This window comes from Salminus brasiliensis, chromosome 12 (genome assembly GCF_030463535.1).
Source record: "Salminus brasiliensis chromosome 12, fSalBra1.hap2, whole genome shotgun sequence".
NCBI lineage: Eukaryota > Metazoa > Chordata > Actinopteri > Characiformes > Bryconidae > Salminus > Salminus brasiliensis.
In genome coordinates this window covers 24195819-24221659 of record NC_132889.1, presented here as the reverse complement: position 1 = coordinate 24221659, position 25841 = coordinate 24195819, and the positions used below count along the sequence as shown (strand labels likewise).

Sequence of the window (25841 nt, the reverse complement as noted above, 5' to 3'; positions counted from 1 at the left end):
GATGTTACTCCTTTGATAATGCTTCTTGTAAGAGAATTTCAATATGTCAAACACAGTCAGAACTGTCTCAAAGACAGCAGTAACTTAAAATATGACAAGGATTTAGTCTGGTTATGTTTCTACCAGTAAAGCATTCAGCATGTTTTAATGAAGGGTGGGACTTTCTGGAACATGACCATGTTAAGCGTTCCCATTCATATTAAAAGGTGTGAACTGTCTCCTCCTTTTACAGTGTCTCTGGTAAGTGAGGTCAAGAAAAGCCTAACAATGTACATGTGTCCGTTTTGTAAGAGCCCTGGGCTTCCCTATATCCAGAAAAATAAAGGTCCGAAAAGAGTTATTTGGAGAAATGCCACTGGTGGGATACCCTTGGTTCACTGAAAAATAAACTTTAATTGGACTGTTCGTTAAAAATCTCAACTGACCAGTCTATGCTCTGCCCACAAATGTTTTGTAAATGTGATTGGACAAGCTTTACAGAATGTAGGCCAAAGACTTGACCTAACAAGAAACTGTGGTCACACATCTAGTTGACAATGCTATTTATTTCAAATGCTGTGTTTTTGTCACACTACGATCTATTATAGTAGTGGAAAATAGGCGTGCTGAAATGTAATAACAAGACAGGTTGTGATATTTAACATATATCGCTGACACTTTAAAACAGCATCACTGAACATTACTAATGCAGGTTTACCCAAGATCTTTTAGATATCTATAGTAGCTCTTGTTTCACAAGGTTCTTGTATGCTGTCACATTGCATTGGATCTCATGCATTAAAGCAACAGTATGTAGCCTTAACAGCTTCAAAATCATGTTGATACTCCACTAACATGTAATATTGAGAACACCGTCCCTATTGTTGCTACTCTGGGCTCAGCTTGTCCAGAAATGCATATAGCATGTTTTTCCTTTAGTGGTAGCTCAAAGCGGAAATCCCCCTTACCGACTGTAGGGGAGCCTAGGATCAAGAAATGCCAATTCTCACATAGTGTTGCTTTAAATTGTGTTTGTGGAGCTGTTTTAGTGCGTTTCTGGCCTGAGGACCTTCACAGCTCATGGTAAAGGTTGTGGTTCTGTTCATTCATAATCAATGTGATATCTAGAATACCAAAGGAAGACATTTTTGAAAGTCACAGGGAAAAAAGACACTTGTTAATACTGTAAAAAAAATAGCATTATAGAAGTAACAGAACACTGCTATGCCATTTTAGTTTTAATATTGGCACATCCTAAACATGCAGGGGTGCTGCACCTTTACACTGGACCCCACAACTCTAACAATCTTGCCAAAATACTAAATTTTTTTAAGATCATCTTAACCTTTCCCCAAAATACAGCACCCCTGGTCGTCACTGATGAGTACTTTCGATTAGCTACAACAATATAGCCCAGCTATGTGTTGTTAGCATTTTAAAATCATTCATTTTAATGTCTTTTTTCATCATCCTACATGTATAGCATGTCCAACCTCAAAGCAGTTGCTATTACAGAACCAATTTGTGGGCAGAGCATACATAGGTCAGTTCAAACCAATCAACCGAAAGGTCTCTTAGAAAACCAAAAGTGGTTCTTCCATGAAATTGGTCCAGACTGAACCCTTTTTGTCAGCTTTTTTCTTAAGAGTGTTAACTCAGTCCCAGCCGAAGTGCTGCCCACTCATTTGGTAGAACCTGAGGTTGAAGGGCCTGTAGAAGTCCCTGAGCTTCTGGAGCACCTCAGTAGGTATGGGTGGGTGTGTCCTGCCTTTGGACTTGCCCAGGCAGCGGGGTCTGCTGCTGCCCTCAGGCTTCTTCAGGCACGGGAAGCCCTTGGTCCGGTTGAAGTAGAAGTGCTTGTCACCCACAATGCGCTTGAGGCCTAAAAAGTCCTGCACACGGCCCACTTCACCAGCTGGATCGCTGACCAGCCTCTCACCGCTCACGAACAGAAAGCTAGACAGAGGGAAGTGTCTCAGCCAGTTCTCCAGATGCTGGGCATACAGACCGATACGCACAGCACTCCAAGAGGCATCCACAGTCCCAGAGGTGGAGTTCTTGAAAGCTAGGTTCTGGAAGGAGGGAAGCCCAGGGGTTTTGGTCAATGTCTGTGTGTAGTCGGACACGGCCCTGGTCACGGGGTCTCGCACCACCACGATCAGCTTTGTGTCGCAGTTCATGGCGCACAGTCTGGAAGGGGTCTCTTTGGTGACAAAGTAGCTGGGTGTTTTTTCCATGGTGATCTGGCCGTCCAGAGTCCTCGGCATCAGGTTTCTGTAAAACACATGATTTGAGGGCCTAAATTAGAACCAGAATGCTGGGGATGTCAGACATACATAATTAGACTCAATTACAAATCATCACTGTCCAAACATTAGAGTTAAGAATGTTCTTAACTTTGAACATAAGAGATTTTAAAAGGGTTTTTTTGGCAAGTATGCATTAATTTGCCCATCTCTACCCATCTCTGCTTACAAGTTTGGCCTCAACTTACTTTTTACATTTCAGAAAAAGTACAAGGCACCCACAAAAACACCTGGAACCTCTAAAACATCTGCGATGTTCAAGATATAACAGTACATAATAAAACCACTGGGTCAGATTTATATACCTTACAGCATTAACTGTGCAACTACATGTGAATGTAGCTATGATGGTTATGATCCTTCTGGTCTGTCCTTATCACTGTCCATGGTATAAGCCGTTCAAAAGTGACAAATTAATGTAAAGTACACAGTAAAGGCCTATTTGAGAGTAGGCCTATATATTATTGTAAAAAAAAAAAAAAATAAATAAAAATAAAAAAATATATATATATAAACCAAATTAATTGAATTAATAAATGTGTCCCTTTGCAACTAATTTGAGACCTTCATTCAATATCAGCCCAGACAGATAACAATGCATAAAGCAGTAAGAAGGTATATGAGGGTATCAGGATCATATGATCAATTGTTCACTAAAGGGCCTGGTCTTGAGGAGCTTGCTGAAGCTTCTTGAAGCCACACATCAAATCTTAGATGTGGTATTTACCTCCAAGGCCAGAGAAGGTCCATGTGCTCCAAAACAAAGATTCAGAACATCTTGTGTAAGCACATAAATAGTTTTCTCTTCATTTAATTTGCACCAACTGTGAGGAACTAATGGCGGCTCCTCGTGCCAGCAGATTACATTGGAAGCGTACGCCGAAGCTCCTCACCCGAGCCAAACCACTATGGCTTCAATCTTTTGTATTCTGACATGTGAGGTAAATCAAATGGCAGAGGTTGTCTTTGTCCGCCGCCGCGTACAGGCTCGGCTCTCTAAAGTGGTGTGATTAAAGGAGCCTTATGGATCTCATGTGAAACAGGATGCCACTCAATAAGGATCTGATCAGCAAAAGCCACAAAGCCACAAGAACCACTTAACAGTAATTTGCCCAAAGACTTCCTCCTCCCTTTCCCCACTGTCTCAGGCCCCTCCTGTGTGTGTCTCGGTATGTATGTGTGTGTGTGTGTGCCTGTGTGGAGGAGATATCCTGCTTCCAGATCTTTGAAGAAGCCAGGTCAAGGAAAGACTATAGGACATGGCCCCTTGTTTTAAACAGCAGAGCTAATTCCTTGGTTACGTCAGATGTGGTTTGGGAGATATGCAGTTAATGGTGTACAGCTAATAGATGTGGCTTGGGTCTAATTAAAAATACATGTCAGTTTTGAGCCTCTGGATGATAGTTCAGTGTTAATACACTCAGTGTAAAAAGTGTCAGTTTGAAATGTAGCCTCGGTATATCACATTTGATATGTTCAAGATTAATCACATACACTCTTAAAAAGAAAGCAGTTCTTTGTAACAGTGACACAGAAGAACCTACTCCTAAAGAATCTTTCATCGGTTGCTTCTCTAACCTTTTAAAATTCCACAGAACCACCAGTGGTTCCAGACTTCCAGAAAGTCCCTCTTCTATAACTTAGGATCAACTCGACGAGCTTGCATTGTTTTCCAGGTAATTCTTGAATATTAATTTAAAAAGTTCAATTCAAATTATTTATAATCCAAATTATTTAACCCCTAGCCCCAGAGTATCATCAAGCCACTGCCATGCTTCGCTGTGGGCAGGGTGCTCTTATAAGTATCTGCTGGTCATGCATGACCTGATCCATAGACCCAAAAAAGTTCAGTCAACGTCAGTGTAGCAATACAGCTAAACTGGAACTTTTTGCGTGTGTCAGCTATATGACTGTAGGAGGCACCTGACTTGACCGCTTTGAAAATATTCTTGGGTCAAATCTGAGAATATTAGTGAACTGGAGGTCATTGTCCATGAACGTTGCCAGAAGCTGGTGTCTGGCTATGCATCCCATTTGCAGCAGGTCACATCAGTAAAAGGGTACCCTATTAAGTACTAAAGCACTTAATGTCATCATAAGTGTAAAATCATATGATTTCATTAGTTTATGTTACATTAGTTGTGTTAAGATATTTAAACAGTACTTTTTTATTGCTTTATTGACAATTTTAAACCATTGTAAACCTAATTTGCAACGGGGACTGAATCATTTTTAGCTGAATCATTTCTCTTAGTTTGTATAGCTGTATAAATGAGTTTTGTATTTGTGACAGTGGTGTAGAAGCAAATTACACTCCCCAACAGTAGGGGGAGCCCAGGAGCAAAAAATACCAATTCTTGCATAATGATGCTTAAAAGAGGAATATTCCTTAAAAAACTGAAAGGATCTTTTGGGAAGTATTTAATTTTTGGGAGTGTACAACTGGTAAATGTGAATATTTTACCATATTGGACGTATTTATTATTTTATTTTGTATTATTATTATTTTAAATTTGACTGATTTCTTTTTTCCACACCAAATAATACAAAAATTAAGCTTCCCAGGTTTGTCTTTGCCTTGTTCTGTTTTTTTTTTGAGTCTAGTATATTTTCCCAGTCTCGTGCTTCTGTTGTTGCATTTGTCTCCTCCCTCGTCTCCTGCTTTGTTTTTATCATGCCCACCTGTGTCTAGTCTGTAGTCCCACCCTCTTGTCATTACCCCATGTTCAGTGTATATTCTTGCCGTATATCTTCATTTTTACTCCTTTTTTATGTTTTGACATAGATTGCTGTTTGGTAGCCGGCCTGTGTTCATTGTGTCACATTCTTTAGTTTAGTAAGTACTTGTTTAAGTTCAGACTACAGCCTACTGGTTTAGCCACAGATTGTTAAGCAAAAATTGTTCTATAAGCATACTATATACGTCATGCAAGAAAACTCTCAAAAACCACTAAAGATAAACTCTCAAACTGTTCAGAAATATCTAAACATCCCACCAGTGTGCACTGAATGCTGAAACAAGCATTCAAATCTATCTCCATAGAAAAGCATTGGTCATAGCATGGGATGCTTTGAAGCAGCTCAGCAGATGAGCAGATGGGCATAAGGTCACCAAGTCCAATGCTAAGTGTGGTATAACTGTGTTCTTTATAGTGATCACCATGAACGAGCTCCATCCAATATCTCTGAGAAGAGTTGAAGTGGCTTTTGCGATCCAGAACTAATCATCCGATATCAGTACCTGACGACACTTTAGTGCTCTTGTGACTGAACGCTATCACAGCAATGATTGGACAGGACAAATTGTTGTGGGCTAAAGATAGAATAAATAAAATGTGCTGAAGCACTGATACTTAATTCACTTCCACCACATCCAATTACCCAACTGGTATTTACCACATGTGCTCCATTAATGCCTTTTGGTCAGAGGAATTCCCTTCAGGACTTCCAGATGTATTTCATATGTGTTTTCATATAACATGGCTTTGAGAATGGTCATGATGACATTTTAGTATTAGAAACTCGTACTAAATTCATGGGTGGTTCACATAGATGGACGTTCCCGTCCTACGCACGTCAAATTAAGGGCGTCCATGATGATGCACAGATCCTTGGCATAAACAAATGTTGGTTTTGGAAACTGACCACAGAAGACATGTCTCATTCTATCCACAGCATTTGCAGTTTGACATTGACATGCTTTGACAGGGCTGGGATTTGCTGTTCAACAAATGCAATTTTCCATCAGGCTATGCATGACAGGCAAAACAGGGCTACAAATAAAGCTAGCCTAAAATCCAAACTAAAACCAGGCCAGGGTGGTTTAAGGAGATTACATAATTATATTCAGAGGGTGTCCAGAGCTAATCATATGTTTCTTAACATAAAACAAAAGAGTTTGACAGAAATGTCTGCAGGAAGCACTTGCCCATTAAGCACTTGCTTCTTGGGATAAGTGTCTGTACAGATAACATCCCTAGATAGCATCGCTGTCCTTTACATGACAAATCAGGGTTCAGTTTTCTACATGGGCAAGACTCCTTACATCACATTTGCCGACCTCTAACTGGTCAAAGCTATTAAGTAAACTAAAAAGCGTAGTCAATAAGTATGTTGTGTTGCTTACGGGCAGATTAATGTAATTGCAACTACTGTATGTTTCTGAAACATCCTTGCTTGGTTTAAATGCAAAACCTCCAAAAACAATTATTTAGAGAACCATACTGGGTTGCCAAAAGAATCTTTTAGTGGTCCATGTTCAGTTTCAGAGCCTCCATATAATTTTTGGAGGTTTAGTTTTTAGAGATATATAAAAGTCCAAGCCAAGAGCCATTTAGCAATCTTTGTGTTTAGAAGTCCTAATATTCTAACTATAGGCCTATATAGGTGTACTGCAGTAGGTGTTTTGTGAAGGACCCAGTGCAAGGCCTTCTCGAAATATAAAAAAGCAATTCTATGAACTGCTCTGAGCCCAGCCGAGCCCAGCCTGTGTGTAGTATCACATATCCACACATATCCATGTATCTGCCACCCTGCGCCACAATTACTGCAGATCAATGTGTCTGTCTCTGAGGTGTGAGGTGGCATTGTGGAGGATAGAAGGAGACTGAGGTTATATGTATGTTTGTGTGTGTGTGTGTGTGTGTGTCTTCTCTGCCTCCTCCTCAATGACTCTGAAAGTCCCCCTGCTAAGTATTGTTTATCACACACAGAGTGACTGAAAGCTGTCTAGCTGAATTCATCCATTGTTAATGTGGCCTTGGCACCAAGCAAAATCATTAACTATTGTCTCACAGGATTTCAAATAACCCGTCAGGTGCTGCTTTGAGAATGCACTGGGAACAGTGAAGTAATGTACTGTAGACATGTACATCCCATTGTCTGACCTTAGTCCAAAACACACGTTCAGGTGGAAGCGGCAGCTGATCATTTATTTTGTTGTGACTTATGATGTTCAAACTATGGAGAGCTGTTTCAGTTACCCAAAAAAATAGAGCAATCTAGTTAAGAATGTATTAATAAAATTACATATCAAATATTACATTTATTTATTCATGATCTAATAATGAGGAAAAACAGAATGACATGACTATCAGACAGTTTCTCAATACTGTACTTTTAAAAATAATTGTGCTGCAAAGAACCATGCTTGTAAAACACACACATCTTTTAATTAGGGAACCCAATTGTATGAAATACTACATGGGATGCTGCCATGATTTAGTAATAATTATTGTAATTAGTCGAAAATATCTTACATATACATGTGGTAGTAAGATTGCATTTCATTATGCTATAATAACCGCTCTGGGTGTATGTGTGTACTCACTGCCCCTAACAAATGTATGTGTGTGAGTGTGTGTTCACTACCAGATGGGTTAAATGCGGAGGACACATTTCGCTGTACAGTGTACACTGTACAGTGACAAATACGTGCACCTTTACCTTACTATGAAGTATATAATAGTTTGTTTAATATTTTTTGTTTAAAGTGGAGGAAATGGCCATATTCACTTCTACTTTATATAATTTACTATATACTTTACTATAATTAGGCCCCTGGCCAAATTCTATATTTTGTTGATACTTGAATTGAAAGAAGTAAAGGGAAATTTGTGTTCTGCAAATATTAATGCACAGTACTTAAAAAATAATAATTGTGGCATATGCACAAGTTTGGACATCCTGACGGGCATAAGGACTTGGAACTTGATTCGTTGATTAGACCTTAATTAATTTGTTAGTCTATAATCAACTGATTAGGCAGGTCAGAAACTGGCATTAGGGAATGCCAGCTGATAACACTTCTAGAGAAAAATGACAAAAAAAATGTAAACTCTTCAAACCTCAAACAAAACACTCGTCTTAGCACTTGGCTGGAGCTTTGAAGATGAAGCTGACAGATGTCTACAAAGGAGAAGCCCTCCCAGCTCGGAATTTCCACTGTTGGAAGTTCCTTTAAGAACTGTAGAAGTCAAGACAGGACTAATAAAACTATTAGATAAAACTCCTCATATTTAAGCCAGAAAGACAACGTTTAGCTGACACAGGAGCATTGGTGCTCTATTCTACTGTGCAGTGTTGCACAAAACATGATCTGCAGGATCATCAGCAGGAAACCTTACCTGCGGCCTCATCACAAAATGTCAGCATCTGAAGCATACATAAACAGACAAGCCGGAGGCATTTTGGAAAAACGTGAAGTGGACTGATGAATAAAACTGGAAGTCTTTAACCATAATTACCAGAAGTATGTTTAGATAAAATAAAAACAACAACGTCTGATTAAAAGAATTGCTCGTTGCGCACTAGGGTGGGTCCGTCATGCTCTTAGGTTGTGTAGCACAGATTCCACTAAACAGTAGAAAAAACAGGACAATGATTCAAAACTTACAGAACCTCACAATCCACCATCAACGACTTCAAGAAACCCAGCTGAAGCTTTAAAAATGACCTGAACATCTTTGAAAAACTGTGAATAGTTCTTAAGCATGCTATGTGGGCAAGATGACCCACGAATATTATATAATGATCCACAAATATCGCAGAACCAGAATATTGCAGAACCATTGCATATAATAACCCACAAATATTGCAGAACCAGAAATGTACTAGAATGAGCTATTTCTATTGCACATACCACAATTTCCATTTTTAAATTTCATCAAAAATAAAGTTACTATTTCTTAATATTTGCAGAAGAGTGCTACACTAAAAGCAAAAAAGGTTCTAAGTATAGAACTGAAAAGGGATGTTTTCTTTGTACATAAAAAACATTACAACCAGACAAAGAACCATTTCTGCGGTCAAATTCAATGTCTAATATTATCACAATAAAATCGGAAAATAAGTGCACATAATAAAAATAGATTTAAATTTACCAACATACATAATCCATAATTTACATAATTTGTATACATCTGTCTCATGTTCTTAAAACTCAGACTGTCTTGTAAGTGGTTCTTCTATGGCATTGATTAAAAAATCCTTTGGGGAAAAAAAATTATGTTACAATTATGTTAGCCAGAATTCAATCATAAATATTGTAATTAGTCCCAGTATTTTACATATACATATGCCAGTAAGATTGCATTTCATTGTGCTATATTTTATTTAATGGTTTAATTAAAATTGGAGGAATATATTATATACTATAATTAAAATAAATTTGTATGCAAAAGGTTGGGCACCCCTGGTCAAATTCTATATTTCTTTGATATTTGATTTTACTTGACTTGATCCTTAAAATGTATTTGTGAAAAAAAGGCCATTTTAACCAGACAAAGAAGCATTTGTGCTATCAAATTCAATGTGTCTGATATTATCACAATAAAAACACTCTTGTAGCTATTAATGTCTTAATGATGAGCACTAATAAATGCTGTCATATCACTGCTATTGCAGGCCATTAAGTCTTCCCAGTTAAACGTTACATCCCTTATCAAAGTTGTTTACATTCAGCTGCTGAGAACTTGAAAAGAAAAAAATAATACAGTGCATATGATAAAATAGATGTACATGAACATGCATAATCCTATTTCTGTGCCTGTGTGTTTCATGTTCTTAAAACTCAGACTGTCTTGTGAGCTGTCATGTGTGTCTGCTGTAAAAAAGTACATGCAATATAAACAAATCAAACTGAGTCACTTGGAGAAAGACAAAAACATACAAGTGAGAGATATGAGATGCAGGTGTGTTTACAGTCGGGTATTAGCCAGAAGGGAGACGTTTCTTTTATGATCTTTTGTGTAAGAAAGATTGCATAACTCCAGGTAGAAGGGAGGAGTCTCTGATCTTTCTTTTCTACGTATTGCACAACTCTGTGTACTGATCGCTCTCGGCTATGATTTGTTTTCAGTAAAACCTCAGCTCATGGCAGGGTAATTGTAGGCCCCTGTCTTTTAACTTCAGTGCTCATTAATTTGCTCATTAATGCCAGAAATGTGAACAACTCACTCTTGATGAGAAGACACACAGTGTCCCAGTGTTCTGAAACGTTAGCAGTAAATAGTTGACTGACGCTATTAGCCAGACAGCTCCCTGCAGTAGCAATTTGCTACTGATTACTTCTGTGCATTTCTCTCCATCATGATCATACGAGTTCTTCATACCATTCATTTTCCAGCACCCTACCATTTAGTCATTTAGCACACTTAAATCACCACTTTCTCAAGAGCCAGCAACCATTTCTAGCACTCCACAGCCAGAGTAGGGAGAAGTCCTGTGTGTCTTAAAGCATGAGAAACCTAAGAGCATTTTTCATTCACAGTTAACTCTTCAATGCAGAGGTAATTTAAAAAGTCTGCTAATTCTGACTGTTATGACATACTGGGTCATGCTTATTAATTGTTTGTTCATTTCATTTTGCTTTCTTTACTAACTACAACTAAAAACATAACCTAGAAATGTGTGCATGCTTGCCCAGAAACTTAGTGCACCCAACAATAAAGGTAGCATTATGCTTCCTTTACATGTAGTAAGCCAATTCCACATGCTGATCCCTTGTGCTATACCCACCATATATATTTATTTAATAATTTATTTTTGCCCATGTCCCTACTTCTGTGCCAGCAAACCTTACTGAGTTAAAGGGAACATGATCTGACATGGGACCAGGTAAGACAAGGAAATAATTCAATGACTATTCTGACATTTTCAACTACCAGACGTTATGTGCATACAAGTTGTTAAACAAGGCCCTTAGACAAAATTGGGCCAAACGCAGCATGGGAACTCCAGCCACAATCCTGTATCACATGTTACAAAATTGCGGTACACTGTCATTTCCACTGCAATGCAGATTAGTGGATGGAAGATGTAAATCAAATGTCAATATGAAAATATCTCTGGGAAAAATGATACATACATCTACAGTGACTGTTGTATTGCAGAATTGATTAATACAGTGGAGTAACTCAAATCTCACAGACCCAAAAAAAACATGTGCAATAGTGAGCCAAAACATTATGGCTATTATGCCAAATATGCTGTTGGTGCTCTGAGTGCTGCCAGGAAAGTTCACTCCACAAGACCTTTGAAAGTGGCCTGTGGTATGCGGATCTAAAAGGTTAGCAACAGATCCTTTAAGAATCATTATGAGAGAATTGTGCCGTTTTCGCAAGTGTTTTGTTGCACAATAGTTACACAGCGCAGTTAGCAGCAGGTTGGGCAATAGAGACACTATTGTTCCTAATACAGGTTGGTGGAGCATAACAATAATTTGATGGTAATAAGAGTAAAAATGCTACATATGGTTGCTTTAAAGTCTTGTAAGTTGCGAGAAGGAGTTGTTGTGGACTGGACACAGACAAACAGCGTCCACACCTCCATGTCATTGAACTTTCAGTACAGCAAATATGAGTGCAATGTTAGGCGGTGAGAAACACATCTGCAGCTATGCCTTTTTACCAAAACTACCAACAAAAAGAGTAGCAATACAATACTTACACACAAACATGAGCAAACCTGCTTCACTGTACAGTCATTCATTAGTTATGACACTCATAGTGTATGGTTTTACAATCAATATCTCCCTATATCACTTAAGGACTTTAGTGGTGCACAGATTGAGACTGGAGACTGGAAAGTAATTGAAAGCATTTCAATTTGCTCTCTAGTAGCTATTAATGTCATCGTGATGACCACTGACAAATGTCACTGGGGACAATATGGACTGTCAGCAGTCCACTACCACTGCTGTCATACCACTGCTATTGCCATAAAATCTCCCCCAGTTAAATGTTACAGCCCTTACAGCCCAAAGACGCTCCCATTCAGCTGTTGAGAACTTGACAAGAGCAGAAAACACATGAGCTTTTCTCAGTACACGCACACACACACACCTAGCTTTCAGACACATGCGTCCTCCTTTCAGCATGTCTCGACCTGAGCCAGAGCAAAAAAGTTATCATTTCCAAACTGTCACCCACCGCTCAATCTGCTATTTGTGTGTGTAGTTAAAAAAATGGATGAGCCTGCCCAAGAAAACCTAAAGAAACCCAACTTAATGGCCAAAGGAGCCCAAACCTGTGTTTGCCTTCGAATTATGCTGATGTTGGCCTCTTTAGCCACAATAAGCAAAGAAACATTTATAGAAAAAATGCAACCATTTTAATACAAATGAATACCATGTCAACTGTTACTCACTCTCATACCTGTACACTTACTTAACAACTTACTTAAACTCAATAAAGTTACTCAATAATCATCAGCGGTCATCAGCAGTTTTAGAGAATGAGGCATGTCGACAAAAGTGGGCCAAAAGTGGACAATGCTTATCTGCGGTTTTACACATTGGCTCCCAGACTCTGTCTTCAGGGGACAGAGAGCTGACATGTTGGACAGCCAGGCTCTGCAAGGCGCCAGGTTTCCACGGACAGACAAGCTTGTACAGTGACGGGCAGAAACATGGCCTCAGGATGGAGGACTGTGACAAGAAACAAAGCTGCGAGAACTGTGAGAACCATCTAAAACATTCCAGTCAGAGCTTTGGAGTCAGTTGTAGAGGTGGATGGTTTTGAACTAAACGTACCTGAGCAGTGTATTGTGAGTGTATTTTTGCTTGTTAGAGTGAACTTCCTCTTCTTCTTCACCTCAGTTCACTACTGCAGGGAACAACTAGCCAAACCAGGTATTGGACGGAAACTATTAAACATGCTGCCTCATTTAGAAATAGTCAGGCTAACACACTGACAGACATACAATCAAAATATTACTTAATTATAACAATGTTAATACTTTTCAGGGTAAAAATGAATTACTGCCCAAATTATTATTATTTTTTTAAATACTACATATTAATATTAATATGTATTAATTAATATTGATACTACAATATTAATACCTGTTTTAATACTAAACAATGTTCTATTGATCTTGTTAAGTTTACATATGGTTTGAAATGCCACAGTAACTCAAGGGAAGGCTTATGACTATGTCTGGGCAATTAATAGAAAATTAATCGAAACCACCATTCAGAACCCCTAATTGACGTAATCTTGCCCAAGATGATTATTCAGTTTTTTTATATTTATAATTAATATTTATAATGTTAATAATTTTTACTTGTACTTTCCCTGCTGTTGTGCTCATGTACTGTCCCTTGAAAAACATACTACTGCATGTGTATTTATGTTACCCTGCCCCATCCAGCATGGTGGAGAACTCAAGCATTGAGCCAGCTGAGCAACCTGACACCTGTCAAGAGGTGGGATATATTAGACAGCAAGTGAACAGTCAGTTATTGAAGTTGTTAAAAGCAGGAAAAATGGGGCAAGCATAAGAATTTGAGCCACCAACAAGAGCCAAACTGTGATGGGTTGACGACTGGATCAGAGCATCTCCAAAACATCAGGCAGGTCTTGGGGGGTGTTCTAGGTATGCAGTGGTCAGTACCTAGCAAACGTGCTTCAAGAAATGAAGCACAGGGATCTATGGGGATCACTTGGTATGCCAACAAGATCATACTAGATGCCATGCCACTTATCTAGTGATGGAGGGGGGAGGGGAGGACATTGAGAGCTTGTGGGACTGTGTTGAAGATGGAAATGTTCAGAAAAGAAAAATCCAACCTCTAGAAGGACTGTGGACAGTAGTGAAGAACTTGTGGGAAGCAGTTTATTTCATCATTGTAAGAAATACGCTGTGAAACCATGACAAAGCTGTGTGAGGCACTCATCTAGGCCAGAGGAGAACCTAGACTTACACACTTTCTAAGAGGTGTCAGTGGTCTCATTACAAAAACAAAATTTGAGCAATTTTTAGAAACCTTGAGTGGCAAGGAGGTACAACAGGACTTCATTCTAGACTTTCTACTGTCTTCATTTGTCAGGAACTTTTAGAGCCACTTCTTTCATACAAAGCTAAATGTAAAAGGAAACAATATTTTCCTTCGGTTTTTGGCTTGAAGAGCCTTCAAAAAACCTGCATTTTGACATCCAAATAATACAGAGTTAACATAACATTATGTGTGGTGCATAAGATATGGAAAATAGATTTTGAACTGTTTGATTTGGTGTGATAAAGCAGTTGGCTTTTCTTTGTATCAAACGCTTTCCATCAGTCTAACCTAACATTATTCTTTGTGGAGACGGCAGAGCAACCAAGCATGACAACCAAGCATCATAGAAATTTCATATTGGCCGGCACTTCTGCGCTATTTCCTCCCAGCAATGAGCTCGCCTTCCTGTGCGACTCATTGCCACCGGACTGGGGGAGAGCGTCACGACTGAAGTCTCTTCAAGATTATATGGGATTTCCAAAATATGAACCGCAGTGCACCTCAAATTATGCTAATTCTGACCACATGTGTTCCAGAGAGATTGGCCCCCGTGGTGTTTCCCCCCATAAAGCCGACACTTCTGAAACGATATGCGAGCGGTCCCCGCAGAAAGCCACTTCCTCTGCCGTTAAACCCATTCATTTCCAATAATACCTACTAACCCTAGAGAACACTCATGTGGAGGCTTGTGGGTGCTGGAGTCTTTTTAAAAGGGAATAAAGCTGCTGCATTTAATAAGACATTCACCTCCAGCACTCTTACCCTGCCTGGACATCACTGTAGCAGTAAGTTAATACTCCCAGTAAGCGGGCCTGGGCAAACACTAAAACAGACTGGTCACTGAAAATGGAAGGGTATGGTTTGTAAGAAGTCTGAATCCTTAACTAAGCTCTTAAAATGGGGACATCATTGTTAGTGGTGTTAATTAGCAGCTTTGGACTATGCCACCAGCAGTGTGGCTTCTGCTTTGTGGTCGAAGGCCAAACCTTCCTCTGATAAGAGGAGGTAGGAATGGGAGATACTGCAGAGTTAAAGGAATGTGACGAGGTGGTGGTGGTTTGAAAAAACACTTTGTCCTAAACATGTGAACAACATAGAGATGGAATTTCTATTTCAGATATGTTCCTCCCCCCAAAAAAAGTCAGTTATGTCATGAACTTTAAGGCAAAACTATTGTTTATAGTAAAATTTGAGTGTTTTATGTAAGGAATAATCGGAAACCCAAACATTCTGTATGTGGACATTAAACAAATCAAATAAAACAAAATGTTTGAAGTATTTACAAATTAGCTGAATACAAACAGTTGTTTATAAAATGAAGACATTTTTTGAGTTGAGCTGACCCATCACAATTCATTTTTTCAGTGCAGCTTGTTCCTTTAACTTTAACTGAACATTATACAATCGGGACAAACATTTTAGATCACCTCTTAATCACTGAATTCAGGTGTTTCGTTCAGTCCCATTGCCAAACGTTTATACAATCAAGCATCTAGTCAGGAAATCTGCCTTTATAAACCTTTGTAAAAGAATAGGTCTTTCAAAAGGGCTCACTGAATTCAAGGGTGGTACTGTAAAAGGTGAAATTTCTTCCCTCATAGATATTTCACCACCAGCAGTGAGTGGTATTATTGAAAGGTGGAAACATTTAAGAACGGGTCGTTGAGTGCTGAGGCGCACATTGCATAAAAGTCACCAACGCTCTGCTGACTCAATAATCGCAGTTCCAAACCTGCTATCGGAGCTGCAAACAGGGGCCCAGGTTCATGTTAATGTCTGTGGATTTTCTAATAAAAGCTCCTGTATGTGTGTAGGTGTACGTGTATGAAGGAGTGCATTGCACAGATGTAAAGATTACACCATGGTTGCTGTACATTTACATTACTTCTTTTTTGAAGTCAAAGACATTATCTCGCATGCCATAAAAACTGCAAAGGTGATTTTGATTACTAACAATGCTCTCAAGTCAGTTTCAAGGACAGAACTGAATTAATTCTGACACTTAAACTTACCATCAATCAATCTGAAGTTTATATTAGGACCACAAAAAGAGAGAGACATTAATCTGGTCTGATCAATACTCAAGCCAAGTATGATCAATGCATATTAAAATGAATTTCTTCATGCCTCAGGATAGTCCCTGGAGGATGTCCACTGGCCAGAGAGGATGGATAATTCTTTAATGTCATGTAGACACATATTTAGATACATATTTCCATTGGAAATGCCTTGTCAAGGCAGAGGGTTAGACCTTACGTATGCCATTCCTGCATAACACTGTGAGCCATGTCTATTGTAAACCGAGACGGAATATTATTATACTTGACTAATTGCAAGGTTCTTCTTTTTAGGGTTTAAAAAACTTAACAAACTAAATTAAATTGACCAATTTAAAAATTATTCATACACCATTTTCCAAACATGGTTCTTTTGGTTATGGAACCAAATAGGGTTCTTCCATGGCATTCCTCAAAGATCTCCTTGAAGCACCTTTATTATTTTTAAGAGTGCAGCTTCACAAAGCCAGAACTATACAGTACGACAAGAGTGACCTGCATTGCTAGCACTGTGTGCATACATCTGATGTCATACAGGATGATAAATGCCATTTCATAAACTATTCATATCTGATTTCTAGCCTCGACCCAGTTAGGAGCAACCTTCAGTGTCAGGGGTGAAAGGGCAAATCATTGGCAAGCTGTCAACATATTGATGACAACATTTGCACACCAGAGTTTTTCCACTGATTGAAATGCCATGCTGATCTTCTGACCCTTCCACACATTACTCTGCCTCTTTGTTACCCTCATTCAATAACTTCCAGTACACTTCATGTGTGAAACATGAAGCATGAAACATCAAGAAGTACCCCAATACCACTGACCCTGGAAGACTTTCTACATGATTTTGGAGCTCTGCTGTGAGGATTTGATGGCATTCTCTGACAAGAGCGTTAGTGAGGTTGGGATGTAGGATAATCACCACCTCACCTCACCCCCAACTCATCCCAAAAGTATTTAATGGAGCACCATCCATCATTCTAGAGAACACCGTTCTACTGCTCCACAGCTCAGTGCTAGCCCATGCCTGGCATTAGGCATGGTGCCAACAGGTTCATGTTTATCTGCTCCAGAGAGGCCTAATCTATTGAAAATGCTTCTCTATAGGCACTAGACAAGCTGTGTGTGCATTTCCACTCCCATGTTAATAATGTGTGCCACTTAAAGGAGCTGGAAAAAACAATAAAGTAGAAGTTTATGTGGATTTTTTATTCACAAAAATGTCTTTCACACATCCATGGAAAGTTCCTTGAGAAATCAAGTTGGTCTTCTGTGGCTTTTGTTGCCTTTATTTGTGAGACGATTCATTATATATTTATGCTCCAAAATCTGGGCTATGGTTTATCTTCTTTTTCTAAAAAAAACAACAAACAGCTAAGGATAGCTGGGAAACATTGTAGCTCCTATGTAGTTCTATCAAGAATGAGAAGTGTTCCACCATCAAATCTTCCGCTTGCATGTATTTTGACAAGTCGGATCCTTTTCAAACACACTGCACATCTTGAGGCCAGATTTTTAGACGAACATGGAACTAATCTGCGTCGTAAGAATTTCATATTGAGGCCCATGCACACCATGAGAATCTTCTCAAAAGTCATCTGGGTGTGAGGCCTTTGTTTAAATGGTCTGTATTACCTTTCCATCTGTAAGATGTAGTGTTCTAGCAGCTCTGCCAAGTAGCAACTACTGAGTTCCTTCTAAATGGCACCTTTGTGTGCTGAGAAACCTTCTTTGAGAACCTGTTTCCAGTCAACCGAGAAAACAAATGATTTAATTACAAAACTGTGGCTGAGCCTTAAATGGCAGATAAGTGCTCGGCTTCCCTGAAGTCAGGTTTGTTGTGGCATCAGGGCGCTCAGCCACACGACGATTCCATGAAAGGCGGTGGTTTTCCTGTTTGAGCGCATGTGCCGCTTTCCATACTCTATGAAAAACATTGTTCCAAAACCCTCTAAACCCAAATGAATCAACAGTGAAAAACCATTAAGCCCTTTGTTTGGGTTTTTCCCGTAGAGCTGTTATGTGGGCCTTTCCTAAAGCTCACAGATGGGCATTCGCGAGCAAGGCCTCTAGAAAAGTGAACGACACAGGGGCTCGGCAGCTCTGACTGAAAATGAGTGTCAAACAACAGATGTCAAAAGACACATTTGGACATTTTCCCCTGCTTTGATGGCCTTATGCTGGACAAGTAGTTTTGATAAATTGCTTTTCCTTTCCTGGCAACAGTATAATAGAGTCCACGCCCATCTAGTTTTGTGTTCACTAAAAAGTCCCAACAGGCCAGATTTTGAGGTTTGTCGTTTCTCTGGCAAGTGATGGGCTGTCTAAGATATACTGGCCTCAATGCTCAATTACATATTAATATTCAGGTCTGGCTTCAAATTTGTAAGGAAGGTTTCTCCAGCATTGTGACAGTGACAACAGGCAGAACCAGTCAAGGCATACACATACACACGTAAACAAAATGTCTGTGGATTTTCAAAAGGTTGTGAAACAACTGTTAGACATCCTCTGTATTTTAATCTAAGAGGGCCCAGTTACCAAAAAGCACCTTTGTAAGTTCAGACAACGCTCTCAGCATATGATAATATGGTAGGAGACTGTAAGAGAGGGGGACAACTCTGAGCTCTGAGCAACTCTGACTTCAGGTGGCTTCTGATTTGTGATAGAAGGTCAGAACCCCCATCTGATAGGTGGAGCTGGGAATGAGAGATATGGCAGAGGTTAATGGACGCAATGGGGTGGTGGTGGGTTGTGAAAACTTTGTTGTGAACACGTGGACAAGGTGGATTGTTCAATTTATAGGATGTTAGACTGAAAGGAGGAGTAGGGGTTTCAGGCATGTTCCTCGGGGCAAAATGACGATATTTCATGACTTAGCTTATAGTGAAGATAATAGTAACTGGTAGAGAGAGTGTTCAGTATGATGCTCACTTGACCCTGTAAGAATAATTGTAGTGCTATTTGGCCTGTGGCATTTCAGATAGCTTCAAATAAAGAAACATCAACACATAGGTCAACATAACGGGAGTTTCAACCTGTTTAAGACACAAAAATAGTGAGCAAATTACAGTCATTTTGGTATTAATTCAAGTAATGTGTGTGGGGAGGCATTATTTATTTTTCTGAGTTATGCCACTGGTTCAACATAAAGACGTCAGTGTAATTTGCTGTATTTACTCACTAGTGGTGCTTCAATGTAGGCTAATGGAGAATTATATTAAGTGCTGAATGATGTGATCATAACTAGGTTATACACTATTTATATCTTTTCTTAGGCTTTTCTTAATTTGACATTTTAACAATGACTTTCTTACTGGCACCCAGCCTGTCAAACAGTCAGCTTGTAGTCTACTCACCAGTGTTAAGCTTTGTTGCCTAGAGCTGCTTGCAGTTGTACCATTTAAAGTCACTGGACTACTGACTTTAACTGGTACAAAGATAAGCAGTACAGTAACAGTTCTAATAAAAATCCTATAAAGACGTTAGGAGGACTGGTTACAAAGGACTCAAGCAGTTTGCACTGCTGGTGGTTAAGATGACTGTTAAAGACAATACAAAAACACCATATCAAAACCAAGCTGCACACACACACACACACACACACACACACACACACACACACATACACACCAACGTCTGCTTAGTTCTCTCAGTACAAAAGCTGCACTACTCTAGTCTGAGCTTTTGGATGTTTCTCTATCACACAGAATTCCCTCATGAACTTTGACAGGCAGCCTTAAAACTGAGCCCTAAGATGAATTCCTTGACAAGGCGACCGCATGCTACGGCACCAAAAAAAAAAAAAAAAAAGACACTGTCAGGAAAAATCCAAACCAAGCGGGGTCCCACCACAGGTGGATCAAAAGTAGTGTCTGACACTTCGTTCTGAAGAAGGATGTAAATGAATGCATTGTGAGCTTGAAGCAGCATGTGTGCATCCAAGTGTGGCGGCGAGTCAGGAGAACCCTCTGGGGCTGATGAAGGCAGGGCAGGAAGCCGTGGTGCTCAGAGTCTGATTTGACACCCTGTGTGTGACCTGCGGCCTGAGGGTCACCCAGCGCTGTTCCTCCTGGGTGCAATGGTGACGGAACACTGTCAGTCACCCGCATAACTGAGCGAGAAGGTAGACTCATAAAAGTGCTTACTATTGAGTTTGAAGAGAGAATGTGGAGACCCCTGGAACTTCTAGTCCTTCCAGTTTTTTGCCAGGCATGCCCAAGCCCCTGACCTTTCCATCTTAAAGTGAAGGGTGCCTCCTTTTTTGACTGGCTCTATATGCTGACCCATACTTAAAACTATGCTCGAAGGACAACACAAAGTCTGGTGGCATTTACAAAGTTGTAAAGGGGGCTTTAAAAACACCACAGTTTTTCTGCCTGACTAGTAGGTAGTGTTCTCCTCCAAGTGTGTTTAGCCATCCAACGATTTTGCTTTAGTGGCCGTTTTAAATTAAGGAGTTTGGCTGGCTTCACATCATTCATGCTAGCCTTCACCCTACCAGCACTAGTTGCACTGTGTGACAGGGGAGTCCTAGCTAGAGGGTAGGAATTGGAAAGGCCTCGTCATTCCTAAACATTTGTTGTCCGATCTAAACACTGTTATGTTCAGCCTTCATTGGCCATAAGTTGTGCCTGTTATGTAAGGGTGTAAAAAAAAAACAACAATTTGGCATTTTGCAGAAAGACATGGACAGCACAACACCTCTCAAAAATGAAGCAATCACAGGTCTAGCACCTCTGCTGGCTGGGTGCAAAATATACATTTTAATGACAAAGCAGTCCGTTTTCCATCTCATTTTCTCCTCTAAACTGTCCTTTCATCTCCAGTGTCTCCAGTCTCTTTTCACTTTTCCTGAGAAATCAGAAAACATTGTTCTGGTATATTGAAAAAGGCAGGGTTACACTTAGGAAAGAAGGGATTGACAACCTTGGCTGGAAGAGACTGTTGGCAGGACATTCCAATTACAGGACAAACTGGGTACGCAAGAGAAAAATCCACTTTGCTCAATAAAGTTCAATGAAGGTGTCCTGAGACACGCTTGGTCTGGAAGTAGGGGGATGGGTCTACCAAATGAGTAGTTGAGTCTGGCTCCGCCTCTGTTCTCTACTGTGCAACTCTCTGTTCTCTACTGTGGTTGCAAAATTGACAACATGGCAGGGAATTTAACCACGGTGTCCATGTTTTCTATGCTCACTGGTTTACGTGCAAAGAATTGTGAAAAAGACAGTGGTTCATTTTGTGTTGTGTTTACACTCTGACCACTAGATTGCAGTGTTGTACTCTGTCTTTATATAAAAAGTAGAGCTTTCTTTTTTTCTTATGGATCATCATATCATGGTGTGTTTTTATACTATGAAAGTTTTCATAAAATTCAATGTCTGTATCAAGATATATATCAGCTTACTGTTATGAGTGAACACATGCTTTTACTTAGATGGGGTTATAGTGTTGGTGGGGTTTATGTGAATACTGCATTATTGTGCACATTTTGCTATTGTTTTTAGCACCTTAAGGCGGAAGCACAGGATTAGGGAGGATAGCAACATAGAGCAACCATTGTGGGACATACAGCATGTTTGGAAAATGTATCCCAACACACAATGACCTACCCACCTTTTCACAGGCCTCTCCAAAAATGTACTTCAGCCTACGCCAGTGGTTGTCTTGCATGGGCTTCATTTCTTATGCCACACTGAGTTATGTCTAGGTAGACGGGGTGCTTTCATCAAAGCCAGGAGCGCGATTACTTCAGTCATTCACCACACTGTCAGCTCGACTGACCTGCTGTGGCCTGCCACTTAGTGTGCTTTCACAGGGAAGTGAGCATACTTCTACTCTTCAGATGAAAGGAGGTCCATAGTCAGTTTTGAGGAACTCGTTCTTTCAGGCATCATTGCCATGACACATACGGTTTGTATGGTTGCCTTGGCCACATCTGTATGTAATAAGTTTGTATGAGGATGGGAGGTGGGGGTTGGGGGGGTTGTCTGGGTGATTTTAAGGCAAAGGCTCCAAATGGCGTGCCCACTACTGTAGCTCAGCTTCCTCCGAGCAATTAAAACACACATAGTGCCCTGCTTTGGCTTCTGGAGGCAAGGTCTGCCGCAGGAATTTGCACACAAACACTTCCTCTCCTCCTATAGCGGGCGGGCTGGCGGGCAGGCCAGGGCGGGGGAGAGGTGTGGGAGAGTGGAAAGGAGGTCTTGAGCGCACTAAAATTATCAGTGGCAAAATGCTACCATGTGTTCTTCTCATGTTCGCTGTTTCGAAAAGCTGCTAAAAGTGGTATGAGAGGCATCATGAGACCAAATTGCTTCTGCGAAATATGGATTTGTTAGATATTCGTTTTCATTCTTATCTCTCTCTCTTTCTCTGTCTCTCTCAGCCTCACTTATCCTCCTCTCCACACGCCTCCTCTTCCACAAGAGACAGTTGGAGTAATGAGTAGACTTTCTTTAGCTGAAGAATTCTCAAGGATCCTCCTGACATCTGGAGACCATCAACAGCGGCTTCCATTCACTGCTCTTGGCAGCCGAGCAGAACTACAGCGAAATTACAGCTTTGGTCATCCAGGTCATCTTTTCCATTAGAATTTATCACTTACACAGTAGTTACAACTCTTTACAGTCACAGCTCTGCAGTTGCCATGTTTCAGCCAAACACTCCGTTATATAACCCTCCTCTCAACACACGTTTAACAACGTATAATCATATCCTTTCACATCAGGCGTCTGTTCTCTCGCCACAGCCCCCCAACCCCCCACACCATCCATATGGTGGCAAGCCCGAGCATCACTGAACTGTCAGTAGAACACTGGTCAATAGGCTACGTATATCATTCCTTCTCGTTAGAGTGTGATAAGTTGTTTTGCACATTTCATCACAGGGAATAAGGAGTAATCGACATCTATATATGACGTATGATGATGATGTACTGCTCCCAGAGGACTAGGACTGTCTGACAGCAGGAGGCATCTGAATGATTTAACATCAGCCAATACACTTGCTCTAACGCCGACAAGTGGGAAGCTCAGGAGCAGGTGAGATGGTATCTTAGGGAATACTTGACTTTGCTGGTTGGAACAATATAAAGCTTTGAAAAGACTTGGAGTCATGAGAACAATGCATGTAAGTTATGTCAAGGTAGGATGTCTTAGTTAGACATTGTCCACACTTAAAAATATCTATGCAGCATTTATGTGTACACAACACACTGTATGACACTTCTAATTCTGTGATATGAAAAGGATATAGCAACATGCACTAATATCAAGCCAGCCAACATGCTCATGTGAGGCTTACATGGGTGGAACGTGGGCAAGGTGGGTTCCAGGTGGGCATGGGCTCTGAGTGGGTTTGTACAAGCGTTTTTATGCTGCCCAAATAGGTCCCGTCATTAGAGCCCACCTTAAACTCACATGGGTCCCATCAAGACCTGTTATCCCATCCTGGCCCCATCACTGACCCTGGTGGGCATCCATCTGTGGGGCCAATGTTGAACTTGAAGACAAAATTCACTGGTTCTCAATTGGGCTACCCAAACAGGCCCCACATGGACATGCTAGCTGGGAAATATTATAGGGAAAGTCTTCTGATTTCTTTACAGTAGTAGTGATGGGAACCAGGGCTCACTATGTCTACAATGCAGATATAGTAATCCTACACTATATGTCCAAATGTTAGTGGACACCCCTTCTAATAAACACATTCACATCTACTTAAAACTGCATCTGTTGCTGACACAGATGCAAATGCATGCACACACACAGTTTGTCTAGACCCTGTAGAAAAGCATTGTCATTGGAATAGGACTCTCTGGAGCAGATAAACATGAACCTATTGACTAGAGGGGTATAAAGCCCCCTTAGCATTAAGATGTGGAGCAGTGGAACTGTGTTGTCTGGAATGATGGATGGTGCTCCATCCAGTAGCTTTTTAGATGAGTTGATGAGTTGGGGTTGAGGTGGGGTGATGATCATCTAACATTCTGACCTCACTAACACTCTTGTTGCCAAATGCAATCAAAATCTCACAGCAATGCTCCAAAATCTAGTATTAAGTCTTTTTCCAGGAAAGTAAAAACAGTTATTTCATCAAAAACAGGATAAACTCCTTTTCAATACCCTTGATTTCGGTAGAAACAATAAATGAGCAGGTGTCCCAATACTTTTTATATTTACTATCCTTAAAGACCAGTGAACCTATACATGTCTTGTGAGTTTAATTTGCAAGGCTGATAATGGTAAAACATCAGTAAATCTGAAACAATACTTTTTCTTTGGCTCTAGGTTGCCATACAACACCAACTGATGTTAAAAAATTAATAAAAAAAGAAAAAAATCTCAAAACTATCATAGAATTAGCTTTCAAAATTTAAAAAATAAATCATTTATTTCATTTATTTCACTGCAAAGACTTCAAACATTTGGTTGGCCATCACCACCACTGTAGCACAGGAATTCTGACTCGCAACACACTTCCACACCAAACCACTCCGACCGACTCTAATCATTTAATTAGGCAGACATTTTGAAGAAACGGCGGAAGTGCCACTTTAAGGGGCTACATTTATTCACACACATTTTGATGGATTTATATCTCTGCCTCTAAATATGTTCAAACACTTATAATTTTTCTACATGCAAATACATGTAAATGTTTTAGAAAAATAAATCTACACTGTATATTTCTGGGTCCATCACTTCCGTCACTGCGGTTGTACTGGGGTACAGTAGGGGTACAGTAACCGGCTCTTTTGACTTATCTAATTTACTTCACTCTAGCGCCCGGGTTTTTTTATGGTAGCTAGTTTACTTTTTAAAATGGAGTTAAGAATGTACAAATACACACATTTCCTCTGGGAAAGTGAACGCAGAGTACTTAGAAATATCACCTGAGGTTTATAATTGGACCTTAGGGGCATCTTTTGAGGATACAGTTACACTCTACGTCAGGCAACATGCACAAAACTGTATTTTTTCTATTCATTTCATTTAGTTCTGATCAGTTGTTTTATTATTATTATTATTATTATTATTTTAGATCAGCCGCTTCAAGACCACCTAAAAGAACTCGGTTTCTGTCCTGATAGATGTTTATCTCTAAGGGGGGCTTCCACTTCAGTCACTTGACTTTGTTCTCTGACCTGATAACCTATAATTATTTTTTTATTTTAATTTTATTAATTGTTAATTAGTCATTACTGCTTCAGTAACAGCACATGTACTTCAGTGAGTGTTTGCGCTTCTCTACGCACCTGTACCACTCGAGTCCCCTCTCATAGAAGCGGTCAAAGAAGTGCGGCTCAGCGCCGAGTGCGCGCACGTCCGGGTGGACGCGCAGGAACTCCAGGAGCGCCCTCGTGCCCCCTTTCTTCACGCCAATGATGATCGCCTGAGGAAACTTCTTACTCCCGTACGTGTTGGCCACGGGGATGCCGAGTTTGCCCAGCATCTCGTGCCCAGCATTGTTGTCCGGGTCCGCAGACGCGCGCACCGACCCCGTGGACACGGTGACGTTCCGCGGAGCGTCCTGTTGAGCGGAGAGGACCTCGAGGAGCACGTTAGCCCTCACCAAAGCCGACTGGTTGCTCATTCTCGGCGCCGACTCGCACCATCCTGTGAGGCAGTAGAAGAGGTAGGCGAAAAGCACGAGCATGGTGAAAGGCAGCGCTCTGCCGAAGTTCAGCTTAGTCCTGCACACACTGCATCCCAT

At 40.3% G+C, this 25841-nt stretch overlaps 1 protein-coding gene across 1 annotated transcript; it reads right to left on the bottom strand.

Annotated features, from left to right (window-relative positions):
- Positions 1 to 1634: 1634 nt before the first annotated feature.
- On the bottom strand, positions 1635 to 25841 carry LOC140573951 (heparan sulfate glucosamine 3-O-sulfotransferase 6-like). The gene is made up of 2 exons (XM_072693592.1): positions 25384 to 25841; positions 1635 to 2253 (listed from the first exon to the last, which is right to left on the bottom strand). The coding sequence occupies exons 1-2, from the start codon at positions 25839 to 25841 to the stop codon at positions 1635 to 1637; spliced, it is 1077 nt and encodes a 358-aa protein (XP_072549693.1).